The 25,904-nt window shown below is 38.2% G+C and overlaps 1 protein-coding gene across 2 annotated transcripts in view; it reads left to right on the forward strand.

The window, feature by feature from the left end:
- Positions 1-24,982, forward strand: part of HSDL2 (hydroxysteroid dehydrogenase like 2) — a 60,120-nt gene extending 35,138 nt beyond the window's left edge. Inside the window, exons 8-12 of one of the 2 annotated variants that reach the window (XR_004902305.1) lie at positions 1,148-1,219; positions 3,951-4,094; positions 7,297-7,425; positions 22,981-23,340; positions 23,377-23,885. Coding sequence is in view for 1 of the 2 variants with exons in the window: in XM_028524475.2 (XP_028380276.1) it covers positions 1,148-1,219; positions 3,951-4,094; positions 7,297-7,425; positions 22,981-23,093 (458 nt within the window). In the remaining variant the exon portion in view is untranslated. Of the gene's footprint in view, positions 1-1,147; positions 1,220-3,950; positions 4,095-7,296; positions 7,426-22,980 lie in introns of both variants that reach the window. The other variant, XM_028524475.2, reaches the window with a different exon arrangement.
- The last annotated feature ends 922 nt before the right edge of the window (positions 24,983-25,904 follow it).

Consider the following 25,904-nt stretch of genomic DNA (forward strand, 5'->3'; position numbering starts at 1 on the left):
GTGAGAAGTTCTCAGTAGTTCCCCTTATTCAAAAATCATTCTTTCTCTCTGAAATTACAGATGATGATGGTGATGATAATGCATTTTACTATATGTATAAGGTAATATATACCAAATAATGGACATGTAGTCTTTATTTGGGCTAATGTATGTTTGAAATATTATTTATTAGGTTAACCATTTATATTTGTATCATCCCTGTCTCTGAGTTTGAACTGAATTGAATTAAATAGCTCCTTACAGTTTTACAAAGCATTTTTATATACACTGTCTAGTTAACCTCACAGCAGTCCTGTGAGGGAAGCAATATTGTGTCATGATTAAGAACATGGGGTCTGGGAGGAGATAACTCAGGTTCAGATTCCAGTTCCGCTGCACTTTACGTGTGTTAGCCAGTTTCTCTGAGCTTCCCTTTCCTTACTGGTAAAACTACGGAAACGTTACCTTCCATTTAGGATTTTTGTCAAAACTAAATGCAGCAATGTGTATAATGTGCTTGGCACAGTGCCTGGCGTATGCTATAATCACAGTATTCAGTAGTTACTATTTCAAGTAGACAAACATGTTCGAAGAGATTGAGCCTCAGTCTAAAGGTAGTCAGCTAGTCAGAGGGAGAACCTGGACCAGACCCAGGTCTTTTGGGTCCTGGGTCCAGTGTAATTATCACTTTAGGTACTAAACACATAGCATCTTTATGCATAAGATTTTAAATTTGATTTAAATTAAAAACCCTATCAAGTGTTGAGAACTTAGTATGATTAGGTACTATGATAAGTGTTAGGCTATAACGAACTCAATGCACCCCTGTCTTTCAGTTTTTTTTTAATCTTCTGAGAGGGGGGAACAGACAGAGACAGAAATGGGGAACAAGTCCTTCTTAATGAGGAATCCCCTTCTCTTTGGGGGTCAGGTAGGAAATGAGTCCTAAGCACCTTGGAGGGATGTAAGACATAAGAGTTGCATGGACAGATAAGAGCGCAAAGGCCCTTGGAATTGTCAGTTTAACAATTCTCCTGGGGGTCTTTCCATCACACCAGAATGATTATTTAAATAAAAACAGATATAATGTTTATTAAATAAGTGTTAAAATCTTAATATATTGAAGTTGTTACAATAACCTGATTATTTTGGGGGTCATTTTTTTCAGGCCATCCTTTGTTACCAGATTTCTTCTTAGATGAATTCCCAGATACAATTACCCAGAAAACGAAATCCCATGGTAAGATATAGACCATATTTTATGTAGGAAAATAAAGATACTTAAGTGTTTTTTCCAAAATATAGAATTAAACATTTGTGTCTTCTGCTTTTAAATAATTTTGTGATTTAAACTAGACAAGGAATGTGAAGTCTTGGTTCTAGCAAAGAAGATTGTCTTTTTTTCTACCAGTAAAAAGTTCATAATATAGTCTTTTGATTTAATTTTTAAAAGTCTGAAAAAAAAGCTCAACCCTTTTTAAGGTTTTATTTTTTTCCATGGCACTATCTTTAGGTACTTTAGGTATTTTGTATTGTTGTGTTATTTTATTTTGAGGAAAAATGTGTCATATCAAAGTATACCTAATACCATTCAGAGTTTGTGCTGTGTGACTACTTTATGGGAGAAATTAACTTCAAAGGAGGTTTTGATTTTACTTTTTTTTGTTTTTATAACTCAAAAACCGTAGCACCTTTGAGTTGGTCCAGAGTTTACGTGGTAATCTTTGTGTTCTGGCCTTATGCCACCAGCTTACTGAAAGATGTCAGATGAAGCACTCTCCTCTTTTAAAAGACTATTTTTAGAGAGGGGAAGGGAGGAAGAAAGAGAGGGAGAGAAACATCAGTGTGTGGTCACTTTTCAGTGTCCCCTACTGGGGATCTGGCCTGCAACCCAGGCATGTACCCTGACTAGGAATTGAACCAGCAACCCTTTGGTTCACAGGCCAACACTCAATCCACTGAGCCAAACCAGCCAGGCAGATGAAGCACTCTTTAACGAATACCCATGAGAAGAGTTTCTCTCATGGTTTATTAACAAGAATAGTTGTTCTTCTTTTGGGCCCTTAATTTATTTTTAGATAATGGACACTGGATCTCCTAAGTGATCATGAATTCTTTAGATGTTTTCTAGAAAATTTAGGAACAAATTTTGTTTATATATTTAGCAAAATTATAGAACCTTACTGCAATGCATTTTCATGCTGAACCTTTCTGGCTTAATCTTAATCCTTTCTATCTTATCTGTTCTTTCTCCAGATTGTTGGAGGTAGTTTAAAAAGTTACTTAGGAAACTTTTCTTTTGTAATAAAGAAAGGAAAGAAAATATTCAAAATCTTACCACCCAGAGATAGATCTTTTTAAAATTTAATTTTTTTCACTTTAAAAAAGAGATTTTCATTTGGTTGCCACATGGATATATCAGAATACTCAGAAGGCATTTATGGAATGGTAGAAATGAGTTAGCTTATCAAAGTCTAATAGAGACTGGCCCTCTAATAGAAGCAAGTCCAAAATCTGGAGTTTTGCCTAGCAGTCAAAGATTGGATCTATTTTTTGGAGGAAGATGTACATGAACTGAGCTTATTTTAAATTCCAAATTTAAATAATAAGAACCACTCATTGATCACATATATTTAATTTGTTTTTCAACATGTTTATTGGGCACCTATTGTGTGCCAAACCCTGTACTACATACTTTGCATGCATTGTCTCGTTAATACATATGTCCCTACAAGACAGGTATGACTCTCATCTTACATCTGAGATCACATAGCTGTCAGGTGGCAGAGCCAGGATTTAATTTCTTCTTTCTTCAGTTCCAAAGCCCACACCCTTAAGCAGTAAACTTAAATTTCTTTCCTAACTCCTGAATACTTCAAGTCCTTTAAATTAGCATATCCTCCCCCAGTATTTCAATTTATTAATTTATATTGAGGAGTTGTCATTGTATGAACTGACTGTGTGGCTGCTATGCTCAGCCTCTTCTCTCCCCTGTGGGCATTATTCCACAGGGAGCAGAGTCATAGCAACAGGTTGTCTTCTGTTGTTCAATGGCCATGACCTTTCTTCCTAGACTCTGACAGCAGATCCTATGTCTGCCTTGGCAATATTTAGTATTTGTCTTTTTTGTTGTTGTTGTTTTAATATTTTTATGTTTATTTAGTGTGAAGTCAGGAGAGGCTATGTCAGGGTTGCTAGCTATGTCCTTTTTCTTTTTTTTTTTTTTAAGAGTAATTGAAATGCTCTAAATGTATCTTTCCCATTAAAGCTTACATAGTTGTAGTCTACTGCCTGTTATCTCCAGCTTGGCTCTGCTGATTACACAGGAGACATCGAATGGTGATACAGTCAATACTTCCTTCTTTCTGACTCTGGCGTCTTCTTACTTGATTTTAGAACTCACAGTGGATGGTTAAGAGTGATTAGTTATCACCCCTAAAGCTCCAATAGTTTGTTTAGGTCCATTTATTATAAACATTGTATAGTTTAGTAGTGGTTTGCTTTTTTTAAGCCTAGTCTGAGAATCAGCCTTTTCTTGGAGAATATAAACAATTTACATTTATAATCATAATTGACATGTTTGATTGTTATTCCATTAGTTCAGTTTATGCATTTAGATACCACTGAATATATTTAAAGTCATTTTGGACAAACAGGTTTCATTGGTAGCAAGTCTATTCTGTCAGTTAGTTCTATGTGTGGCCTTATATTGCCTAAGCCACAGGTGGCAAACACAAGGCTTGTGGGCCGAATCCAGCCCTCCCCCTTGTTTTATCGGGCCCTGCACCTTGTTTCTACCCAGTGGCAGCGCTGAGCTTCTTGCCCCTAGTTAAGGAGTAGCTACATGTATACAGTCCTAAAGTTACATTCAACCCTCTGAAGGCAATTGCAAGGCTGATGTGGCGCCTGGTTAAAATGAGTTTGACACCCCTGGCCTAGGCTTTAAAGCCATCTTCATCGATATTTTACAGGTGCTGCTCCACAAGTGAAAGAAGAAAAGCCGCAGTCAAAATCACGTTCGGGAGCTGTGGAAGAAACATTTAGAGCTGTTAAGAACTCGCTCAGTGATGACATTGTGAAAGCCATTCAAGCAGTCTATAAGTTTGAACTCTCAGGTAAGGATACATGTGGTTATCTGAGTCTTTTATGAAAGTAGGATATTTCCCTTGGAAGAAAATCAGCCTCCAGTTATAATCACCTGGCTGGTTGGCTATATGCAGAACCCTTACCGTAGAATGCAGACATTTCAGAATAACAAATAGCTACTGATTTGGACTTATGGACACATATAAAGCTGCATTACAAATACTTCCAGTGTAACAGTAGTATAATATTGTAATTTATCATCCACCATGGACACTTTACCATTTTTATCTTTGAGATTTTTCCAGTCAGTCTGAATGTAGTCAGCTTTTTAAAATATCTCAATATTCTTAATATAGCATTAACACACCTTAATGACAGTTTTAAGAACTGGCTACCTCATTCCCATTGTAGGAAGACTTTGACATTATCAGTTCTTTTATCCTTTGTCTCCTGTATTTTAATAATCTTCATCTATCTGCACCTTCCTGTTTTTACTTCCTTTTCTGGATCTTTTGTGCTGATATTACCACCTGCCAACACCCTAGTCCTGGCTGAATCAAACTATCTGACTGACCCACAGTTGCACCCAGACTGCTAAATCTTGCTAGAGAAATGGAAAAAAAAAATCACACCACCCAGTGGATCTGTACCAGTAGGAATTCATCACTGCCCCTCTACTGGGGCCTGAGCAGCACTTCAGAATTCTGTTTCTGTGATCTGGTTACTGCCTATTTTCCTCAGTTACTATTTTAAACTTCAGTGTTCCTCAAATCTTCCATCTCTCCCTTCACTACTTCCTACCAGAGTCAATGGATAATCCCATCTCCTCTTTCAGGACGATAATAAAAACCCACAGATAAATTGCTTCTGCTTCCTTTCCTCTGATATTAAATTAACCATTGTAGGCATCATCCTCCCTTCTTCCCCTCCCAACAGAACAGAATTCAACTCTAGATCAGTGTATCTCAAACTTGAATGTTCATACCAATGACCTGGATTCATGCTAAAACGCAGAATCTGATTCAGCAGGCAGGTCCGAGGCGAGGTCCGCATTCTGCATTTCTGACAGGGATGACCGGACTGCAGTCCATGGAGCACACTTTTTTTTTCCCTTTCCTATCAATGATTAATTAATGTTTATTTTTTTAGATTATATTTTATTGATTATACTATTACAATTTTCTCCAATTTTCCCCCTTTATCCTCCCTCTGCCCTGCACCCCCAACCCTCCAGCATTCCCCTACCTCAGTTCATGTCCATGGGTTGTACACATAAGCTCTTTGAATTCTCTGTTTCCTTCACTGTTCTTAACCTCTCCCCATCTATTTTATGCCTACCAATTATGCTTCTTATTCCCTGTACCTTTTCCCCCTATTCTTCCCCTCTCCCTCTGCACTCAAAACCCCCCATGTGATGCCCATTTCTTTGATTCTGTTCCTGTTCTAGTTGTTTGCTCAGTTTTTGTTTTTGTTGTTTTTCTTTTTTTTTTTTTTTAGGCTCGGTTGATAGTTGTGAGTTTGTCATCATTTTACTGTTCATAGTTTTTGATCTTCTTCTATTTCTTAGATAAGTCCCTTTAACATTTCATATAATAAGGACTTGGTGATGATGAACTCCTCTAACTTTACCTCATCTGGGAAGCACTTCATCTGCCCATCCATTCTAAATGATAGCTTTGCTGGACAGAGTCATCTTGGATGTAGGTCTTTGCCTTTCATGACTTCAAATACTTCTTTCCCACCCCTTCTTGCCTGTAAGGTTTCTTTTGAGAAATCAGTTGATAGTCTATGGGGACTCCACGGAGCATGCTTTAGCAAAGTTCTACACTCCATCTCCTCTGGCCTCTTCAGGGACTTTGCACTATTACTTATGCCCTCTCTTTCACCTGTTCATCTTGCAACCTCCTTCCCAAAGGTATTTGAACATGTTCAGTCTACTCTGTATTTTAAACAAACACAGCAAGACACAATAAGCCAAAATTATTTTCACCTACAGTTCACTCTGCTCTGGTATTATTTTTCTCCATTCCACTGAATTTGTTTTCACCAAAGGCCTTGGTGGCTTCTGTGTCACCAGTGGACATTTATTCTGGTCACACCTGTGCAGCATTTGATGCTTCTGACCACTCCTTCCAGAAGTGCTGCCTTTCCTTGGCCTCTTTGACAGGAGCTTTCCCTGCTTTCCTTCTCTGTCTGTAATCGCGCCTTCTCAGTCTCCTGTGTTAGAGGCTTCTCCTTTGTCCTTCAAGGATGTTCTTCAGGTCACTGTCTCAGCACTCTAGACTTTCGCCAGGAAACTCCAACCCCTCACATGACTTCAGTGGCCGTGTGAAGTGGTTACTTATATCTATTTCTAGCCTAATCAGACTTCATTTGACATATTCACTTGACTGTCACAATTGGAAAATGTCCAAAGCAACTCACCATTCCCAGTAGCTGCCTTTGGCACTACCCGTTAAAGCTGCTCTTCTTTAGTAGTCCTCTCTCAGTAAACCATACACCAGTATCTACGGTTCCCCATGCCCAAAACTAGTAAATCATTCTCATGTACCTTCCCCACCTTTTCCTCTTTACATTCAATCAGGTACCTAGTTCTAATGGGTCCCGCTTTGAGATTATTTCTCAAATATGCCTGCTTTTCTCTATCCTCACTGCCGTGATCCTGATCCAGCCATATACCCTCAATTCCGAAATTACCCAACACCAACCTTCCTAACTAGTCTTTTGCGTCCTTTTTAACCCCCTCCAATGTGTTCTTTACACTGCTGTTAGCACGATCTATTTAAAATACAAGTCTACATCATTCTCCTTCCGCAGCATCTCTCTTAGAATGAAGTCAGTGAGTACATGGCCCACCGTACTCATTTGACTGCTTTGGCTCCTGTCTGGTGCCACTGTTTGCACTCTTTCTACCTTCTGGTCCTACTATACTTTTTTCAGTTCTTTACTTAGCTAATTCATACTTAACTTTTAAATCTCAGCTTCAGTTGGCATTTCCTGACTCCAATTCCTCTTATGTAAGAACCATGTTATTGCAGAGGCTTTGGAGCCTAGCCCAGTGCCTGGGACACAATAAGTACTTAATAAGTATTTGCTGAAATTGATAGAGACCTGGGGATTTTAGCCTGGGAAACAGCAGTATGTAAAATTATTCTAATTGTAGCAGTTACATAGTTTAAGAAGAAGAGGCCTTCTTGGGCACTTATTTCTCTATCTTTATCTTCTGTGTAGGTGAAGATGGTGGAACGTGGTTTCTTGATCTTAAAAACAAGAGTGGGAATGCCGGATATGGAGAACCATCTGACAAGGCAGATGTGGTGATGCATATGACTACTGATGATTTTGTAAAAATGTTTTCAGGTGAGTTTTCATTTTCATTAATTCATTAATACACCAACAAACAAGTGTTGGTGATGGTGTGGAGACAACAGAACCCTTATGCACTGTTTGTGGGATCACTTTCCACTATGGAAACCAGTATGGAAGTTCTTTAAAAAATTAAAACAGAATTTTAAGGATGCAACAGAAAGCATGACCCTGCTTTCTGTTGCATCCTTAACCAAGAGGACCTTTTTTATAATTTTATGTTCTGCTCAAATATGTCTAACTGTGCCAAAAAAAATTTTACAGTAATTTTAAAAAATGTTTCTATCTTAAAACACTACTTCAGATGGTAAGTTAATTAGCATATGTATTTATTAGAAGCAACATTAGCCTTATAACATTCTAATATAAGGATTCTTTTATTTAATGAACTGTAAATGTTATTGACTCTTCATTCTCTTTTAATCTTCATAAATTGAAGATCATAGTGTATTCTGTGCCCTGTAGGTCTTTCCAATTCTAATCCAGGACGCTAACGGCCTACCTACTAACCTGTGTATAATGTTACTAAAGGTCTTGTCAGCTTTCCTATTTTTTATAGTGTTAAACATTCACAGTGTAAAAGTTAAAAACTATACAAGAAAAAATAAGTAAAATTGTTCTTTATCTACTGAGAGATGACTATCAGTTGATTTCAGTTTACAGTCATATATATTTTTGTGAATGTATGAATACATGTGCTTATAAGAACAGTGTTAGCCCTGGCTGGTGTGGCTCAGTGGATTGAGCACTGGCCTGCAAACCAAAGGGTCGCTGGTTGGATTCCTAGTCAGGGCACATACCTGGGTTATGGGTCAGGTTCCCAGTAGGGGGAGTGTGAGAGGTAACCACACATTGATTCTCTCTCTTTTTTCCTCCCTACCCCTCTCAAAAAAAGTATATAAATAAAATATTTAACAGAAAGAAATAATCTTGCTTTAAGGAAAAACAAAACAAAACAGTGTTACAGCATTACTACTATTTGATCATCTTTTTTCATTTAGTACATTATAGCATCTTTCAATGTTGATGAATAGTTACCTCTTTAATTATTTTCAATAGTTTTAGTGTTTCAATGACTTTTTTAATAAAGCTTAAACAGTGTTTTCAATATAACAGATGCTCAATAAATGTTTGGTAAAGTTAAATCATACGAATATGTAATTTTTTAATTTAATGACCATTTAAAATAAAAATTTGTTAACTTCTACACAGAAGTAGCAATAATTATGGTGAACATTTGTAAGTGATTACTGAGTAAAGCAATACTCAAAAGAGTGCTGTGAGCTAAAATATTTTCATTTTATAAAAATGGAGACCAAGGTGTTGATGAATTAAACCCAAGGTCACATAGTGAGTAAATGTTCGAGTTAGGACTTAAATCCAAGCCCAAGCTTGTGCTCTTTCAATCATGATGCTCTTCTGCTCTTTAGAGGTACAAAAATCATTTCTTTAATTTACATTTTATTTATGTAGCATAAACATGTACTGATGGGCTTTTCATTTATTTATTTCTATGAATGTACTTTCTGTTTCCTGAATTGACTAGGAGAAATTAGTCAGTTAAATGAATAATTTTAAAAAGTATTTTTGTAAGGTTTACTTTATAGCAATAGTTTAGATTGGGAGTGAGTTTGTTTTGCTTCTTTTTTCCTTTCGTTCTTACTTCATCTACTTTCTTTTGAATGGGCACAATTTAGACTTTATAATCCTAAGCATTCTCCTTTAAGAAACCATAGCCATTTCTATGACCTAATTTACATAATGGATACATTATAAATATAAAAAATTAAAGCAACTAGTGGCCAACTAGTCAAAATCTCTCCTTTTTGCCAGTAGAGGCCACTGTATGGTAAAGCATTATGATAGAAAGAAAATTTGTTAAACAAGATTGCCTGATTAATATATTGACAGAATGTATTCTTTATAGAATACTGTGCTTACGAGATGTTTTTTAAAGTTATTTTTTTTCTGTTTTTATTGTTTATGCTATTACAATTGTTCCCACTTTGTTGTTGTTGTTGTTGTTGCACTTATTTGTGCATTCATTGGTTGATTCTTGTATGTGCCCTGAGCAGGGATCAAACCTGCAACCTTAGCGTATTGGGGATGATACTTTAACCAACTGAGTATCTAGCCAGGGCTGTGTATTAATTTTTGTATCCTGTGAATTAACCAGTGGAGACATTTAGGCCAGATATTTTTATGGAAAAAATTTTTTAATTGCTAATTTAATTTATTGTTATAATGAATGGCTTTTATTTTTTAAGCAGCTTTATTGAGATATAATTCACATACCATACAATTCACTCGTTTAAAGTATACAATTCAATAGTAGTTAGCATATTCACAGATATTTATAACCATCATCACAGTTGCTTTTAGAACATTTTCATAACCTTAAAAAGAAACCCATGCCCATTAGCCATGCCCATTAGCCCCATATCCTCCATCCACCTGCCCCTAGTCCTAAGCAACTTCTAATCTTCTAATACTTCTAATACTTTTGATCTCTATAGATTTCCCTGTTCTGGACTTGCATATGAACAGAACTGTACAATGTGTGACTGGCTTCTTTCAGCATGTTTCTTCTTCATGTTATCAAGTTTCATTCTTTTTTTTACTTTTAAAATTTTATTTATTTTTTTACAGAGAGGATGGGAGGGAGAAAGAGAGGGAGAGAAACATCGATGTGCAAGAGAAACATCGATTAGTTCCCTCTCGCATGCCCCCAGCCAGGATCCTGGCCTACAACCCAGGCATGTGCCCTGACTGTGAATCCAACCAGTGACCTTTCAGTTCACAGGCCAACCCACTGAACCACAGCAGCCAGAGCTCAAATTTCATTATTGATGTAGTACTTCATTCCCTTTTCTAAAAATATGGAGATGAAATCCATGTAACAGCCTGACTGGCGTAGCTCAGTTGATTAAGTGCGGGCTGCGAACCAAAGTGTTGCAGGTTCGATTCCCAGTCAGGCCACATACCTGGGTTGCAGGCCACGGCCCCCAGCAACCACACATTGATGTTTCTCTCTCTCTCTCTCTTTCTTTCTCCCTCCCTTCCCTCTCTAAAAATAAATAAATAAAATCTTAAAAAAAAGAAATTCATGTAACATAGATTAAACCATCTTAAAGTGTACAGTTCAGTGGCATTTAATTTACTGCATTTAGAGTTCCATCAAACAACCACTAATCTTTAGTTTCAGAGCTTTTCCTCACCCCAGAGCACCCCATACCAGTAACACTCCCCATTTCAGCCTCCACCATCCTCTGGCAACAACTAGTATGCTTTCTTTCTCTCTGTGGGTTTGCCAGTTGTGGAAAGTTTATATAAATGGAATCATACAATATGTGATTTTTTTGTGTGGCTCCTTTTACTTAGCATAATGTTTTCAAGGTTAATCCAAGTTGTAGCACATGTCAATATTTCATTTCTTTTTATGATTTAGTGCTATTTCATCATATGGACATACCATAGTTTATTCATTCACCTTGACAGATATTTGGGTTGTTTAGCTGTTATGAATAATGTCACCATAAATGTTTGTATACAAGTTTCTGTGTGGGCGTATGTTTTCCTTTGTCTTGTATTGCTGGGTCATATGGTAGCTCTATGTTTATCTCTTTGAAGAATTATTAAACTTTTCTGTAGCAGTTGTACCACCTTTATTCCTAATAGCAATGTATGAGGGTTTATATTTCTCTATATCCTTACCCTCACTAACACTTGTTATTTTTTAGGCTTTTTTTTTATAGCATTTTCCTAATGACTAATGATGTTATCGTATTTTCATGTGCCTATTGGTCATATGTATATTTCTCCAATATGTATATTTCTCCATATGACCAATAAGCACATGAAAATAAAATCTTTGAAGAAATGTCTATTCAGATTATTTGCCTGTTTTCATCAAGGTTTCTTTTAGTTTTAAGAATTCTTCATATATTTCAGATATAAAGAAGGTATGCAACATGATGATTATATACCTTATTGGGTATATAATTTGAAAAAAAAGAAAAAATATCTCCCATTTTTTGTGGGTTGTCTTTTCACTTTTTTGATGATACATTTTGAAACACAAAAGGTTTTAATTTTGATGAAGACCAATTTACCTGTTTTGTTGTTGTTGTCATTGCTTGTGCCTCTGTTATCAGATCTAAGAATCCTTTGTCAAATCCAAATTTTGATGATTTTACCTTATGTTCTAAGTGTTTAGTTTTTGCTCTTAAAATCAGGCTTCTGACCTACTTTGAGTTAATGTTGTATATCATGTAAGGTAGGAGTCCACCTTCATTTGTTTGCATGTAAATATCCAATTGTCCCAGTACCATTTGTTGAATAAGTTATCCTTTCTCCATTGAATGGTTTTGGAAACCTTATTAAAGAGCAGTTAAAGATGTGTAGCTTTAGTTAAACCCGTAAGTGTATGGGTAAAGTTAAACCTAGAATTACCATGGTGTTACTGGACAGGGACTGGCCTGCAGCAGGTTTGCCTCAGGTCAGCCTGAAGTGTGTGGGTTCTTGACTCTTGTAGGAAAGATTTCAGAACACAAGTCCAGGTGATTTTGAAAGTATGTTTATTAAAGCTGAGGACAGTGAAACGTAGGAAGGACTTAGGGTAGAAGAAGCAATAGGATAGAGAGAGCCTAGGGGGTGCTCTGCCGTGGCTGTCTAGAAATGTTCCAGGAAAGAAACAAGCCACGGTGGGGCTGCTTTTAGCTTCCTCTGGGAAGTGAGAGAAAAGGGGGGCCTCGGAGAGAGGATCAGAGGGTAAGCCTGCGGTGAGCTGCTGCCCACTGCTCCCCTCGCTGCAATTGTCATGGGGACCCTTAAAGTTTAGGAGGAAGTAAAAAGTTCATGCCCGAGAAGGGGCACAATCATGCTCTAGACTAGAGTGAGCTGTCACCTGGTCTTTGTCTTAAGTATTTTTATCTTTCTTCTGCAGGTGAGTATCTTAGGGAAGGGTTTCAGCAGAATACTCATTAGTTTTCCAAGTCTGTTTTTAGTATGCTGATGTATCAAAATGAGCGTATGGGAGGGGGCGATCATTTGGTCAGCTCTACTGTTTTACTTTTATCTTGGGTCTGCCTGGCTTTTAATGGGGTTTTTGTTTTTTGTTCCTCTGACTTCATTTGTCCTTGGGTTTAGCTGACACAGATGGCATTAATTGGGTCTCTGTTCTCTATTGCCCAGATGAGGGAGATTTAAGCAATGTATTATCTGGTTAGGGAGGAGAGGTATAAACTATTTGCTCTCAAGTGTCCTTGGTTAGGGATGATAGGTCTTATGATTCAGTAGCTGGCAGTAAGTTGTTCAGATTGTTTGGCCTTGGCCTTGTTTAATTTTCTTGTCTCAGTTTTCCTATTCCACTTGCCCAGGAATTTTCCCAGCTTCTTACTATCCTGTCACAATAAAACCAGTATTTCCACTCCTAGATATATGCTCAGAAGAATTGAAAATAGATACTCAGATAAATGTATACTCATTTTCATAGCAGCACTGTGCACAGTAGCCAAAAGATGGAAACAACCCACCAACAGATGAATGTATAAACAAGTTATTATATACAAATTATTATTTATTATATAAAATAAAATATTATTTAGCTGTAAACTTTAATAATACAACATGGATAAAACTAGAAAACATGTTAAGTGAAAGAAGCCAGACAGAAAACATCACATATTGTATGAATCCATTTATATAAAGACTAGAACAGGTAAATCCATAGAAAGCTGATTGGTGGTTGCCAGGGCCTGGAAGAAGGGGAAACTGGTGATGCAGAATGGGCACAGGGTTTCCTGGTGGGTCATGAAGTGCTTGGGGACTGGGTAGAGGTGGTAGTCATACAACATTGTGACTATACTTAAATGCTACTCAATTGTTCACTTTAAAATGGTTAATTTTATGTCATGTAAACACCACCTCAATTTTTTTAAGTATATATAATAGGTTTATTAGCTTTTCCCCTTCCATTCCCTAGAGGTAATCTGTCTCCAGGTCTTTTTGTTATTTCTTTCTATTTAACCACATGTTCTCAATGTTTTCATATTTCTCAATGTTATAGTTACAGTACTTATTTTCTATAGACACACTAATCTAAGACTGATAGGTAAGATTTAAGTACTTTATGGTACCTTGCTTCTGCTTCACTTCCCCCTTTCTTAGCCTCCTAATATACCATATTTTGCCTTGTATAATGTGCACCTATGTTTTTGGCCCAAATTTTCAGGGAAAAAATCTGTTTTAATCTTTTAATTCAATTATTTATTTATATTTAGAAACAAAACTGATTATTGTATTCCAGGGTATTATTTTGCATATGGATATTGCTATTGCTTTCTAGAGTTACATTTTTTAAAAAGATTTTATTTATTTGTTTTTAAAGAGAGGGGAAGGGAGGGAGAAAGAGAGGGAGAGAAAGATCAATGTGTGGTTCTCTCTTGCACATTCCCTACTGGGGACCTGGCCCACAACCCAGGCATGTGCCCTGACTGGGAATCAAACTGGCAACCCTTTGGTTCGAAGGCTGGTGCTCAGTCCATTGAGCCACACCAGCTAGGGCTAGAGTTACATTTTAAATACATAAGCATAAAAGAATTTAAAACACTTGGGACTTCTGGTTAAGATCACGGCATAAGCAGACATGGCTCACCTCTTTGTACAACCACAACAAAATTACAACTAAAATTTAAAAAAAAAAAAACATTGCTCAGAACTGACAAAAATCGAGCTGAATGGAAGTCTGATAACTGCAGAATTAAACCACATCTATCCAGACTTGTAGGAGGTGTGCAGACACAGGAAGGGCTGGTCCCACGTCCACATGTGGTGGATACAAATCCCAGAGGGATATCTCAGGAGCCAGGAGTACCAGCCCCACAGCAGGCTCCCCCACCCAGGGTTCTAGTTGCAGGAAGATACGCCACAACTTCTGGCTGGGAAAAACAGCTGGAATTGATTCAGTGGAAGAAACTACTAGAACCCCAAGCAAGCAGTTCCTGTTAAAGAACACACACATGGACTCACCTATTCAGACTTACTCCCTCTGGGCTCCAGCGCCGGCAGGGGAGGAGTCTTGAGGGACACCAGTGGCATGCATGGGCAGGCTGAGGTGTTTGGCATCAAGGCCAGTAGAGGCCATTCTCTTGTTTCTGGGCCCTCCTCCCACAGAGGCAGCAGACTGGTGCCTTATCTCAGATTCCATCAACCTGGCTAACACTGTTTGACCCTCCTCAGAGATCCCCAGAGACTCCACCCCACCCAATTTATTGGCCCACCCAAGCTGCTTTTCCATATGAATGGCTCATGCTTCATAACTTCCTAAATCCTCTCAAACCAGCAGCAGCTAGCTTCAGTGAGCACCAGGCTCAGAACAAGCAGTGTAGGTTCACAGCTTGGCTTTGCCTGAAAATCTCCATGCCCAGCACAGGTAGCAGCCATCTCAGATTGCTTTAGAACTCAGACAGGCTGGCCCCAGGCAGAACACAGGTGAAGGCTGATCTTGGCCTTCACCACCCAGGAAACCCCAGGGCCAGCACACCCAGGAGACCACATCAGAGTACCACCACCCTGCCCCTGCACAGCTGATCCTCCGTGGAGGGCGGAGATTGGTAGTAAGTGGTTAAAGCCAAACTTTGCAGCTGACTGGCCCGAGTAAATCCCTCCCATTGATCTGCCAACAGCAACCAAGACTCAACTACAAGAGGAGTGGATACTCAATACCCACATGAAGGGTGTACCTTGAGTACCCAGCTTGGGTGACAGGGGAGGCTGTGCCACTGGACCCTACAGGACACCTACTACATCAGGCCACACTACCAAGACAGGGAATGATGGCAGCTCTACCTTATACATAGACACACAGGGAGGCTGCCAAAATGAGGAGAAAAAGAAACATGGCCCAAATGAAAGGAAAGATCAAAACTCCAGAAAAAGAGCTAAATGAAATGGAGAAAGCAATCTTGCAGATGCAGAGTTCAAAACACTGGCTATAAGGATGCTGAAGGAACTTAGTGTGGACCTCAACAGCATAAAAAAAATCTGGTCAGAAATGAAGGATACAGTAACTGAAATAAAGAACAATTTACAGGGAAACAGCAGTAGAGTGGATGAAGCCAAGAATCAGGTCAATGATTGGGAATATAAGGAAGCACAAAACAACCAATCAGCACAACAAGAAGAAAAGAGAATGCAAAAAATTGAGGATAGTGTAAGCAGCTTCTGGGACAACTTTAAGCAATCCAACATTCACTTCATAGGGGTGCCAGAAGGAGAAGAGAAAGAGCAACAAATCGGAAACCTATTTAAAAAAATAATGAAAGAAAACTTTCCTTAGTGAAAGAAATAGATATGCAAATCCAAGAAGCACAGAGCCCCAAACAAGATGGACATAAAGAGACCCAACCCAATGCACATCACAATTAAAATGACAAAGGTTAAAGATAAAGAGATGAGAGAGGGTGGGAGAATGGATGAAAGATGAGAGGATTAAGAAGTACAAATAAGTAGTTACAGAGTAACCAGGGGGTTGTAAAGTGCTGTGTAGGAAAGAGAGGAGCCAAAGAACTTACACACATGACCCATGGACATGAAAACAGTGGGGAGATTGCCTGAGGGAGTGGGGAGTGCTGGGTGGAGGGGAGCAAGGGGAAAAAATCAGGACAACTGTAATAGCATAATCAATAAAATATAATTTAAAAACATTTATATAGATATAGGATTAGTACTACCCATATATAATGTGCATCTATATTTTTCCCTAAAGAATTTGGACAAGAAAAGTGTGTATTATACATGGCAAAATAAGGTAGTTATTTTAGAATTTTTGTTTAAATCAATGCTTGATGTTAAATAATGATGATTCTGGCATAGTTTGCTGCTGAGTCAAATAGTATACAATTATTGTTTCCCCTCAGAACTTTTATTTTTCCTGGATATTAATAGTTGCCCCATTTTCCCCCCATTAATATAGGTATAAAGAAACAGCAAAATCTCCCTGTACTCTCCTCACAACCTCTTCATACAATTTTCTACTCTGCCAAATGTGTCAAATTACCTGTCAGTCTACTTTTTTTTCCTGGATCCCTCTATCTTGTTACAATCAGGTATCTCATTGTACTGGCCTGCTACACAGCTGTGATCCTAGAAATTTCTTTAACTTTCCCCTGCATTGAATCTCCAATTTCTATATCCCATGTCTTCTCTCTTGTTTTACATCCTCATTTTGGCAGCACACATTCTCCAGTACCTTCATGAGAAAGGATACAAAATGGGTAATTTTACTTGTAGTCTACCAGCACATTGATTATTTGGCGGGGTAGAGATTTCTGGGTTGAAATTAACTTTCCCTCAGAAATTTGAATGCATTGCTCCATCTTCTAGATTACAACTGAGAATTTGACACTATTCCTCTTACTCTCTTGTCTCTACCCCTCTCCTTTCTGAAAGCTTCAGAGTCAAAATGATCTTTCTCTGTAGTGTTCTGAAATTTCACAATGATACAAGGTGGTGTGGTCTTTTTTTCTTTCATTTTCCTGGGTATTGGATGGGACTCTTAGGAATGTATCTTATGTTGTTATTATTATTATTATTATTATTATTATTATTATTTTTGGTACTACTCTTGGTTTTCTCAGTTCTCACTTTTAGGAGAAAACATAGATCTCTGATTTAATCATATTATTTTCTAGGAGATTGATTCACTTTATTCTTTCTTTTCTGTTACTTTTTTTTTAATAGTAAAGAAATGCCTTATTTGAAAAGATTATTGGGGTAAGGGCTAGGGAGATGCTTTTGCAATAGTGGGAAACTGTTGCAACAGAGAAACTGACTGAGTGCTGTGACCAGGGATCTGTAAGCATCTCCTTTCTATTGTATTTTAATATTGTCTATCAAATTGTTATTCCCGAGAGCTCATTTTTGTTTTCTCATTCTTTCTTCTTCTCTTACGTTTCCCTTCTTCTTCCACACTCTACCCAATTCCACTCCCCTTCTTTCACTCCCTCTCCCCCTTCCTCTTCTTCATCTCCTTTCCCCACCCCTTTTCATTTTGTCCTCCTTTTCTCCCTCTTTCCTCTGCTTCTCCTTTTCTCCCTTTCTGCTCCAGCATCCTGTTCATGATTCATTGGTGTTACATATTCTCTTACCAATGAGGACATGACTTAATGGAATTTATTTATTTGTTATTCATATACTTTGTTTCAGTTTTCTTCTCTGCTGCATTCTGTTTCCTCCAAGTTGCTTTTATCTGTTTTTTTGTTTGTTTGTTTGTTTGTTTGATTTGGCTTCATTTGATGTCCATTTATCTTTATAACTGAGGCTCAATAGAGCTGATTGGAAGCTGTGTATCGTGAGTACACTGGTGGGCTTGTGGACAGGTGGGTTTCACTGTAGATATAAGAGCAGGGAACCAGTTTTTTGGCTGGAGGACACCCCAGTATTAGTCTTTGTAAGGTTTTGCTGGGGCTGTTCTGTTTCTTCAAATAATAAAGATCTTCTAGTATCTTCCATGTAAATTAAAAATTACCCTTTATTCTTTATGAATTTAGGTATTTTAATTACATTTTATTGATTATGCTATTACAGTTGTCCCATTTTTTCCCATTGCCCCCCCAGCACCCCCCAGTCTCTCACATAATCTCCACACCATTGTTCATGTCCATGGGTCATACGTATAAGTTCTTCAGCTACTTTGTTCCTGACACTGTACCTTACATCCCATGGCTATCTTTAACTACCTGTTTGTACTTCTTAACCCCCTCACCTCTTCACCCAATCTCCTATACCACCCTCCCATCTGGCAACCGTCAAAATGTTCCCCATATCCATGATTCTGTCTCTTTTCTTTTCTTTTCTTTTCTTTTCTTTTCTTTTCTTTTCTTTTCTTTTCTTTTCTTTTCTTTAGGTTTTAGAGAGAAGGGAAGGGAGGGAGAAAGTGAGGGAGAGAAACATCAGTGTGTGGTTGACTCTCACGCACATTGTACTGGGGACCTGGCCTGCAACCCAGGCATGTTGCCTGACTGGGAATTGAACCAGTGACCCTTTGGTTTGCAGGCCAACACTCAGTCCACTGAACCACACCAGCCAGGGCTCTATTCTTCTTATTTGCTTAGTTTGTTTTCATATTCAGTTGTTCATAGATATGTTTATTGCCATTTTATTGTTCATAGTTTTGATCTTCTTTTTCCTAAATAAGTCTTTTTAACATTTCATATAGTAATGGTTTGGTGATGAACTCCTTTACTTTGTTCTTGTCTGGGAAGCTCTTTATCTGACCTTTGATTCTAAATGATTGCTTTTCTAGGTGAAGCAATCTTGGCTGTAGGTCCTTGCTTTTCATGACTTTGAATATTTCTTGCCAATCCCTTCTGGCCTGCAAAGTTTATTTTGAGAAATCAGCTGAGAGTCTTATGGGAACTCCCTTGTAGGTAATTAACTGCTTTTCTCTTGCTGTTTTTAGGGTTCTCTTTATATTTAACCTTTGGCATTTTAATTTTGATGTGTCATGGAGTGGGTCTCTTTGCATCCATCTTGTTTGGGACTCTCTGTGCTTTCTGGACTTGCAAATCTATTTACTTCACCAAATTGGGGAAGTTTTCTTTCATTATTTTTTAAAATAGATTTCCAGGTTTTTGCTCTTTCTTTTCTCCTCCTGGCACCACTATGATGCGAATGTTGGAATGCTTGAAATTGTTCCACAGGCTGCTTACACGGTGGGGGGGGGGGGTTGTTTTTTCTTCTTCTTGTTCTAATTGGTTTTCTTTTGATTCTTTATATTTCAAATCATCTATTTGATTCACAGCTTCATCCACTCTACTCTTGTTTCCCTGTCAATTGTTCTTTATTTCAATTACTGTATTCTTCATTTCTGACCAGATTTTTTTATGCTATTGAGGTCCACACTAAGTTCCTTGAGCATCCTTATAACCAGGATTTTGAACTCAACTTCTGATAGATTGCTTATCTCCATTTTGTGTAGTTCTTTTTCTGTAGCTTTGATCAGTCCTTTCATTTGGGCCATGCTTTTTTTTCTCCTCATTTTGGCAGCTTCCCTGTGTTTGTGTCTATGTATAAGGTAGAGGTGCCGTCACTCCCTGTCTTGTAGTGTGGCCTAATGTAGTAGGTGTCCTGTAGGGTCCAGTGGCATAGCCTCCCCCGTCACCCAAGCTGGGTACTCAAGTTGCACCCTTCATGTGGGCTGAGCATCCACTCCTCTTGTAGTTGAGCTTTGATTGCTGTTGGCAGATCCATGGGAGGGATTTTAGGCCAGTCAGCTCTAAGGACTGGCTATGACCACTGACCACCACGTGTGGATTCTTTAAGAGGAACTGCTTGGGACTCCAGCGGTTTCTTCCACCAATTCAATCTCTAATGGTTTTTGCAGCCAAGAGTTATGGGGACTTATCTTCCTGTCACTGGAACCTGGGCTGGGGGCACCTGATGTGGGGCTAGGACTCCTAGCTCTTGAGATATCCCTCCCAAATTTTTATCTACATGTGGGTGTAGGACCATTCCATTCCACATCTCCCCTCCTAGCAGTCTGGATGGATGTGGTTTCTTTAATTCCATAGTTGTTGGATTTCCATTCAGCTCAATTTCTGGGTGATGGTTGTTCTGTTGTTGAGTTATAATTTTGGTGTGGTTGTGTGAGGGGGCACCTATGGTGCCATCTTGACCTGAAGTCTCTTGAATGGAGGTATTTTAATGTCACATTTCCCTGGACTAATGCATAGCTCAATTTATTCATTATAATACAATAATGGACTGGATCCTTCCTATCTGCAACGAGTCTATAAGGGGTGACCAAAAAAACCCTGGAGTTATCTTCTGGGTGTTGGTCCCTTGTTGTACAGGCTTCCCCTGCTAGATCAGTGTTTAGGAACCCACTGTTATCAGTGTACAGCTGGCATTGTTGTGAGAGGCTGTGTTCAGGTTCAGTGAATTTTTTTTTGAGGACTCTTTCAACACATTTGCCCACTTCATGATGGGTGATTTACAAGTGCACCTGCCCACACTGCACTGCATGTTCAGCAGTTTCTGTAAAAAAGATTTTATTTATTTTTAGAGAGGGGAAGGAAGGAAGAAAGAGAGGGAAAGAAACATCACCTGGTCCACAACCGAGACATGTGCCCTGGCTGGAAATTAAACCAGCAACCCTTTGGTTCACAGACTGGTGCTCAGTCCACTGAGCCATACCAGCCAGGGTGATGTTCAGCAGTTGTTGACCAAAAACAGCATGACTCACATACTCCCTATTCACCTGATCTTTCCCCAAGTGACTTTTTTTTGTTTCCCTGGATGAAAAAGTCTTCAAAGGGAAACTTGGGGGGGGTGCTCCGCTGCAGGGCCCCCCTGGCTGCCACGGATGAGACTAAGTCTACCAAGACATGATCTGCTTGGGGAGGAAAGGTGGCTGATATCTCAAAGGAGAAGGGCCAAGAGTCTTTTCCTCAATGGGTTTTTATTGGGTTCCTTTTGCACTGGAATACACACAAAGCTCATTAATCATTGTCAGGCAGTAAGGATCAAACAATAGATAGCATACAAAGAACACTGAGGGCCTGTTTTAAGTCAGGGTCAGGTAGCTAAAGAGGATAAAACGTTGAGGAACAAACTCACTTCCTGCTCAGACCCTTATCATGTAATTGAGGGCATTCTTAGCAAAGCAGGTTTCACAGGATTTTATGTATTCTTTCTTAGGCCTGATCACTCCAGGGAACCTGCCCTTTCCAGCACAGGAGGACACCCATCACCAGCATTGTTTCAGGCTTACGGCATTGTTTCAGGCTTAAGTCAGGCAGGGGAAGTAAGGCAGTCAAGAGATTAGGAGACTTCTTGCAGACAGAATGAGGACTCAGGCTATGTCAAAGCCGAGAGGCGAGGGTCCATCACCCCTTTTTGCTATAGCCCCCCAAGTCCTTTCCTGGGGCCTCTCCATGATTGTGCCTGTCTTAGGTTGTTCCCCTTGGGGAATCTTACCTGTCACTGGCTAACCAACCGATCAAGCATTGGGGGCCAGGCAGGGTGAAGTAAAAGGAACAGAAGCAGCGCCCCTGCCAGGGAGATAAGCTTTGTCTCCTTAGTGGCTTATGGTCCCAAGGTCACTCACTTAGCCTTAGCCATGGGGGGGTTGTAGCTTCTGAAACCAGGCAGGGTGGTTCCCAATAGGAAGTGTTTTGCTGATGTGGAAGAGATGAAACAAAAATGGCAGAAGCACTAAAAGGTGTTAAAATTAATGAGTTCTAAAACTTGTTTTGAGCAGTGGAAAAAACATCTCAGTGGGTGTGTTGCATCAAATAGAGAGTACTCAAAGGTGACTGAAGTTTAACATGTAAGAATACACAATTTTTAATAAATATATTCCAGTTTTTTTGTGTTCCCCCTCATGTAAATGCTTTGCTACAACTCCTATCCAGAGCAATTTAAAGGTGTTTATTATCTCAGTATATACACAATATATTAACCCACAAATTTTTTTTTGACAAATAGCCTGTGCATGGCCCAGTGAACGTTTCCTAATGCACCAGATACATATTGTGCCCTTTGGAGATGTGACCTGTATATGAATTGGAATAATATAGCTCAGAAAACCATAAATGAGAATCAGACACACCTGGCTTTGAATTGCAGCACGATCATATACAAGTTGTGTGACCTTCAGAAAGTCAAAATTCTCTTTGAGCCTCAGTTTCCTCATTAATTACTTTGTGTGTTAGACTCTGTGCTAACACTGTATGAGAGCTGCAAAAAAAAAAAATGAAGTTTTTGCCTTGGTGGAGCTTCTATTTATTATTTGTTCTAATTAGCTATAATGTTTTAATGGTCACATTGTATGTCCTTGTACTTCTTTGGTTAAAATAATGCTAACAGCCTTGGCTGGTATGGCTCAGTGGTTTGAGCGCAAGTTGCAAACCAAAGGGTCACTGGTTTCATTCCACATCAGGGCACATGCCTGGGTTGCAGGCCAGGTCCCCAGTACTGAGTGAACAAGAGGAAGCCACACATTGTTGTGTCTTTCCCTCGCTTTCTCCCTCCCTTTCACTCTCTCTAAAAATAGATAAAATAAAATATTTAAAAAAATAACGCTAACATACTTTTGTGTCCATACCTATGGTTTTAATGATCATTTAATATTACATGCATTTAGATTTGTTTTGAAAAATCTAAGCTGGAAATGCTAAAAATTTAATGAACTATAATATATTGGAACATTAACTAAAATAGTGTTTGTTTACCTCAATTCATTTGAGGGCCATGTATCCTTGAGAGTATTGTAACAATTATATAAATGTTGCATCTTCAGCTTTTTGTTATAATCTTTTGCTGATTGTTGTTTTTACATTATCTCTCATATTATAAGATATTGTTAACATTTAAGTCTATGAATTGGGATTCCCAAGATACTTATTTAAAAATGCTATAATAGAAATTTCTGTGCTTCACAGATTTATAGAACTCAAGGAGATTCTTTTTGTAATGCATGTTCTTGAAGCGTTATGTCCCTGCGGGTACTAATAGACACTTTCCCGTCTCAATTTCTCATTTTAGGGACACTAAAACCAACAACGGCATTCATGTCAGGAAAATTGAAGATTAAAGGAAACATGGCGCTAGCCATCAAATTGGAGAAGTTAATGAATCAGATGCATGCCAAGCTGTGAAGGAAAAGAAAAAATATGTCGGTCTCTAAGCTCAAAAAGTAAAAGGGCTCAACAGTTAAAATCTAATGTTTGTTTTATTCTCTATTGTGTGATACAGATATGCAATTTTATTCTGGAAAAAGAATGTATGTATTTGTAAGACTTGAAATTATAATTACAGCAGCTAGCTAATCAAACATAAGCTTCATTAAGTAAAATTCAAAGACATTCTGCTTTTTATGTTTTGTGAGTTTTGCCCTCTGAGCGCTATAAACCATTTGCCTTATTCTTCTAGGAAAAGTATTATGAGCAACCAATCAGGGTCACACAGTGAAGTAACATTAGCTCTTTTCAAATCTTCTTCCCATGTAAAATATGGTTAGTTCCAAACTTTTTAATTTGAAGTTGTATACCAGTGAAAATCTTAATGATATTTTGCATTTTTATATACTTTAAATAAGATAGTCTACAATAAGTTTTCCTAGGAATCACATCATAAACTACTTATAAATACTATTTTGTAGACTAATGAAACATAAACAGCTTTTCATTTTGTTAACTAGCTTTCCTGTAAGTTATCTACAGGAAAATATTATTATAACTCAACTAATCTGTATGCTATTTTAAATTATGTAAAAATGTCCTAAAATAAAATAATTTCTCCCCAGAAGTATGTACTTGGTAACAATGCTTTGAAGTGAGAGCATTAGAATAGATGGTTGTTAAAGGCTTAATTGTCTGCTCCCCAATTTTTATATTGACATCCTAATTCTTAGTACCTCAGGAAGTGACTGTATCTGGAGATAAAGCCTTTAAAAGAGGTGATTAAATTAAAAGGAGGCTTTTAGGGTGGTCCTGAAACCAATCTGACTGATGCCTTTATAAGAAGAGGAAATTTGGGCACAAAAGAGAGACCAGGGATGTCCACACTGAGGAAAGACCACGTGAGGACACAAGAAGATGGACATCTGCAAGTCAAGGAGAGAGGCCACAGAGGAAACCAGATCTACTGACACCTTGATCTCAGACTTCTCCAGAACTGAAAGAAATTTTTGTTGGTTTAGCCACCCCATCTGTGGTATTTTGCTCTGGCAGCCCTAGCAGACTCATACAATGGTTTGTTTGTTTGTCTTTTTTTTTAAAAGCGAAACTTAAAAAAAAATCCCTTTCATTTTAATCAATTAAAAATACTTGCTGAGTAAAATACTTTTACTTTCTCATACTTACTCATATTATTGTGCTATTAAGCTAATTGACTAATTCTTACATTTTATATAGAATCATAATGTCAGGGGATTTAATATGTATTTTATACATGAGGAAACAGAGGATCAGAGATGGGAAAGGACTAGCCCAAGGCCAAAATTAGCAAGCCCTAGCCAACAAAAACTTCCCAGTACATTGGCCTTGAATAGAACTTGAAGGCCCCACCTTCTACTCCTTGAAGCCCAGATGGAGTGACTGTGAGTGGTAGCCTTACAACACCCTTGGCATCTCCCAGTCATTTCTCATTACATAAGGATCTTGCTCACAAAGAGATGTTGTCAACTGCCTCCTTTTCTACTGAAGTTGTCTAAAAACTTCTTCCCTTTTCTGTACTCTCCATATGGTCACAAAGCTTTGGGAACATAAAAAGTAGGAAATATTGTGGGGGCAGGAATTCTGGTTTCTGATCACTAAAACACATGAACTTGCTAATGAAAAGTCTTTAGGATATTGAAACTTCACAAGAACCTCGGTTTTCACATTACTAATTGAGGGAGTCGGATGAGGTTATCGGCAGCCCCTTTGCACTCATTACTAGGAAATACTGTGCAATCTGCACTCTTCTGTCAGAAGTGAAGGTAGTCAAATCTACATTCCTAAAGTAATCTACATTTCTTCAATAATTGTCTCTTTTTCACATTACATGGCTGGCTACCTTCTGGGCAGACCTCGTACATGAGAGCATTCATATGTGAGTAACTCAAGGGGATGGTTAGATCTTGAGCTGATATAACATCTTAACAAAAGAGTGATTTTTTTTAGAGAAGTAACACAAAGAAAAAGGACTTTGAGTTTCTAGTATGGCAAATTGTGCAAAGGAAAATACGGGGATTGTATAGTAAGAATATGTTCAGTTTTGTAAGAAACTGCCAAACTGTCTTCCAAAGTGGCCATACCGTTTTGCAGTCCTACCACCAATGAATGAGAGCTCCTGTTGCTGCACATTCTCATCAGCATTTGGTTGTCAGTGTTGTGGTTTTGGCCACACTGAGAGGTGTGTAGTGGTGTCTGTCTCGTCGTTTTAATTGCAACTCCCTAATGACATAGGATGTTGAACATGTTTTCATATGCTTACTGCCTCTCTTATTTGGTAAAGTATCTGTTCAGGTTTTTGGCCCATTTTTAAATCAGGTTGTTCACTTTTTGTGTTGTGTTTTAAGGGTTCTTTGTATATTTTGGAAAACAGTCTTTTGTCAAATACCTGTCTTTTGCAAATATTTTCTCCCAGTCTGTGACTTGTTTTCTCATTCTTTTGACACTGTCTTTCATAGAGCAGAAGGTTTTTGTTGTAATGAAGTCCAGCTTATCAATCATTTCTTTCATGAATCATGCCTTGTATTTTGTCTAAGAAGTCATTGCCATACCCAAGGTCATCCAGCTTTTATCCTATGTTATTTTTCTAGGAGTTTTATAGTTTTTCATTTTACATTTAAATCTGTGATCCATTTTCAGTAAATTAACTTTTGTGAAAGGAGTAAAGGCTTGCTTACATTGATTTTTTTCCCATGTGGCTATCTATTTGTTCCCGTACCATTTGTTGAAAAGACTATCTTTGCTCCTGTTTCA

The sequence above is a fragment of the Phyllostomus discolor genome, chromosome 3 (assembly GCF_004126475.2).
Source record: "Phyllostomus discolor isolate MPI-MPIP mPhyDis1 chromosome 3, mPhyDis1.pri.v3, whole genome shotgun sequence".
In the NCBI taxonomy this organism is placed as follows: domain Eukaryota; kingdom Metazoa; phylum Chordata; class Mammalia; order Chiroptera; family Phyllostomidae; genus Phyllostomus; species Phyllostomus discolor.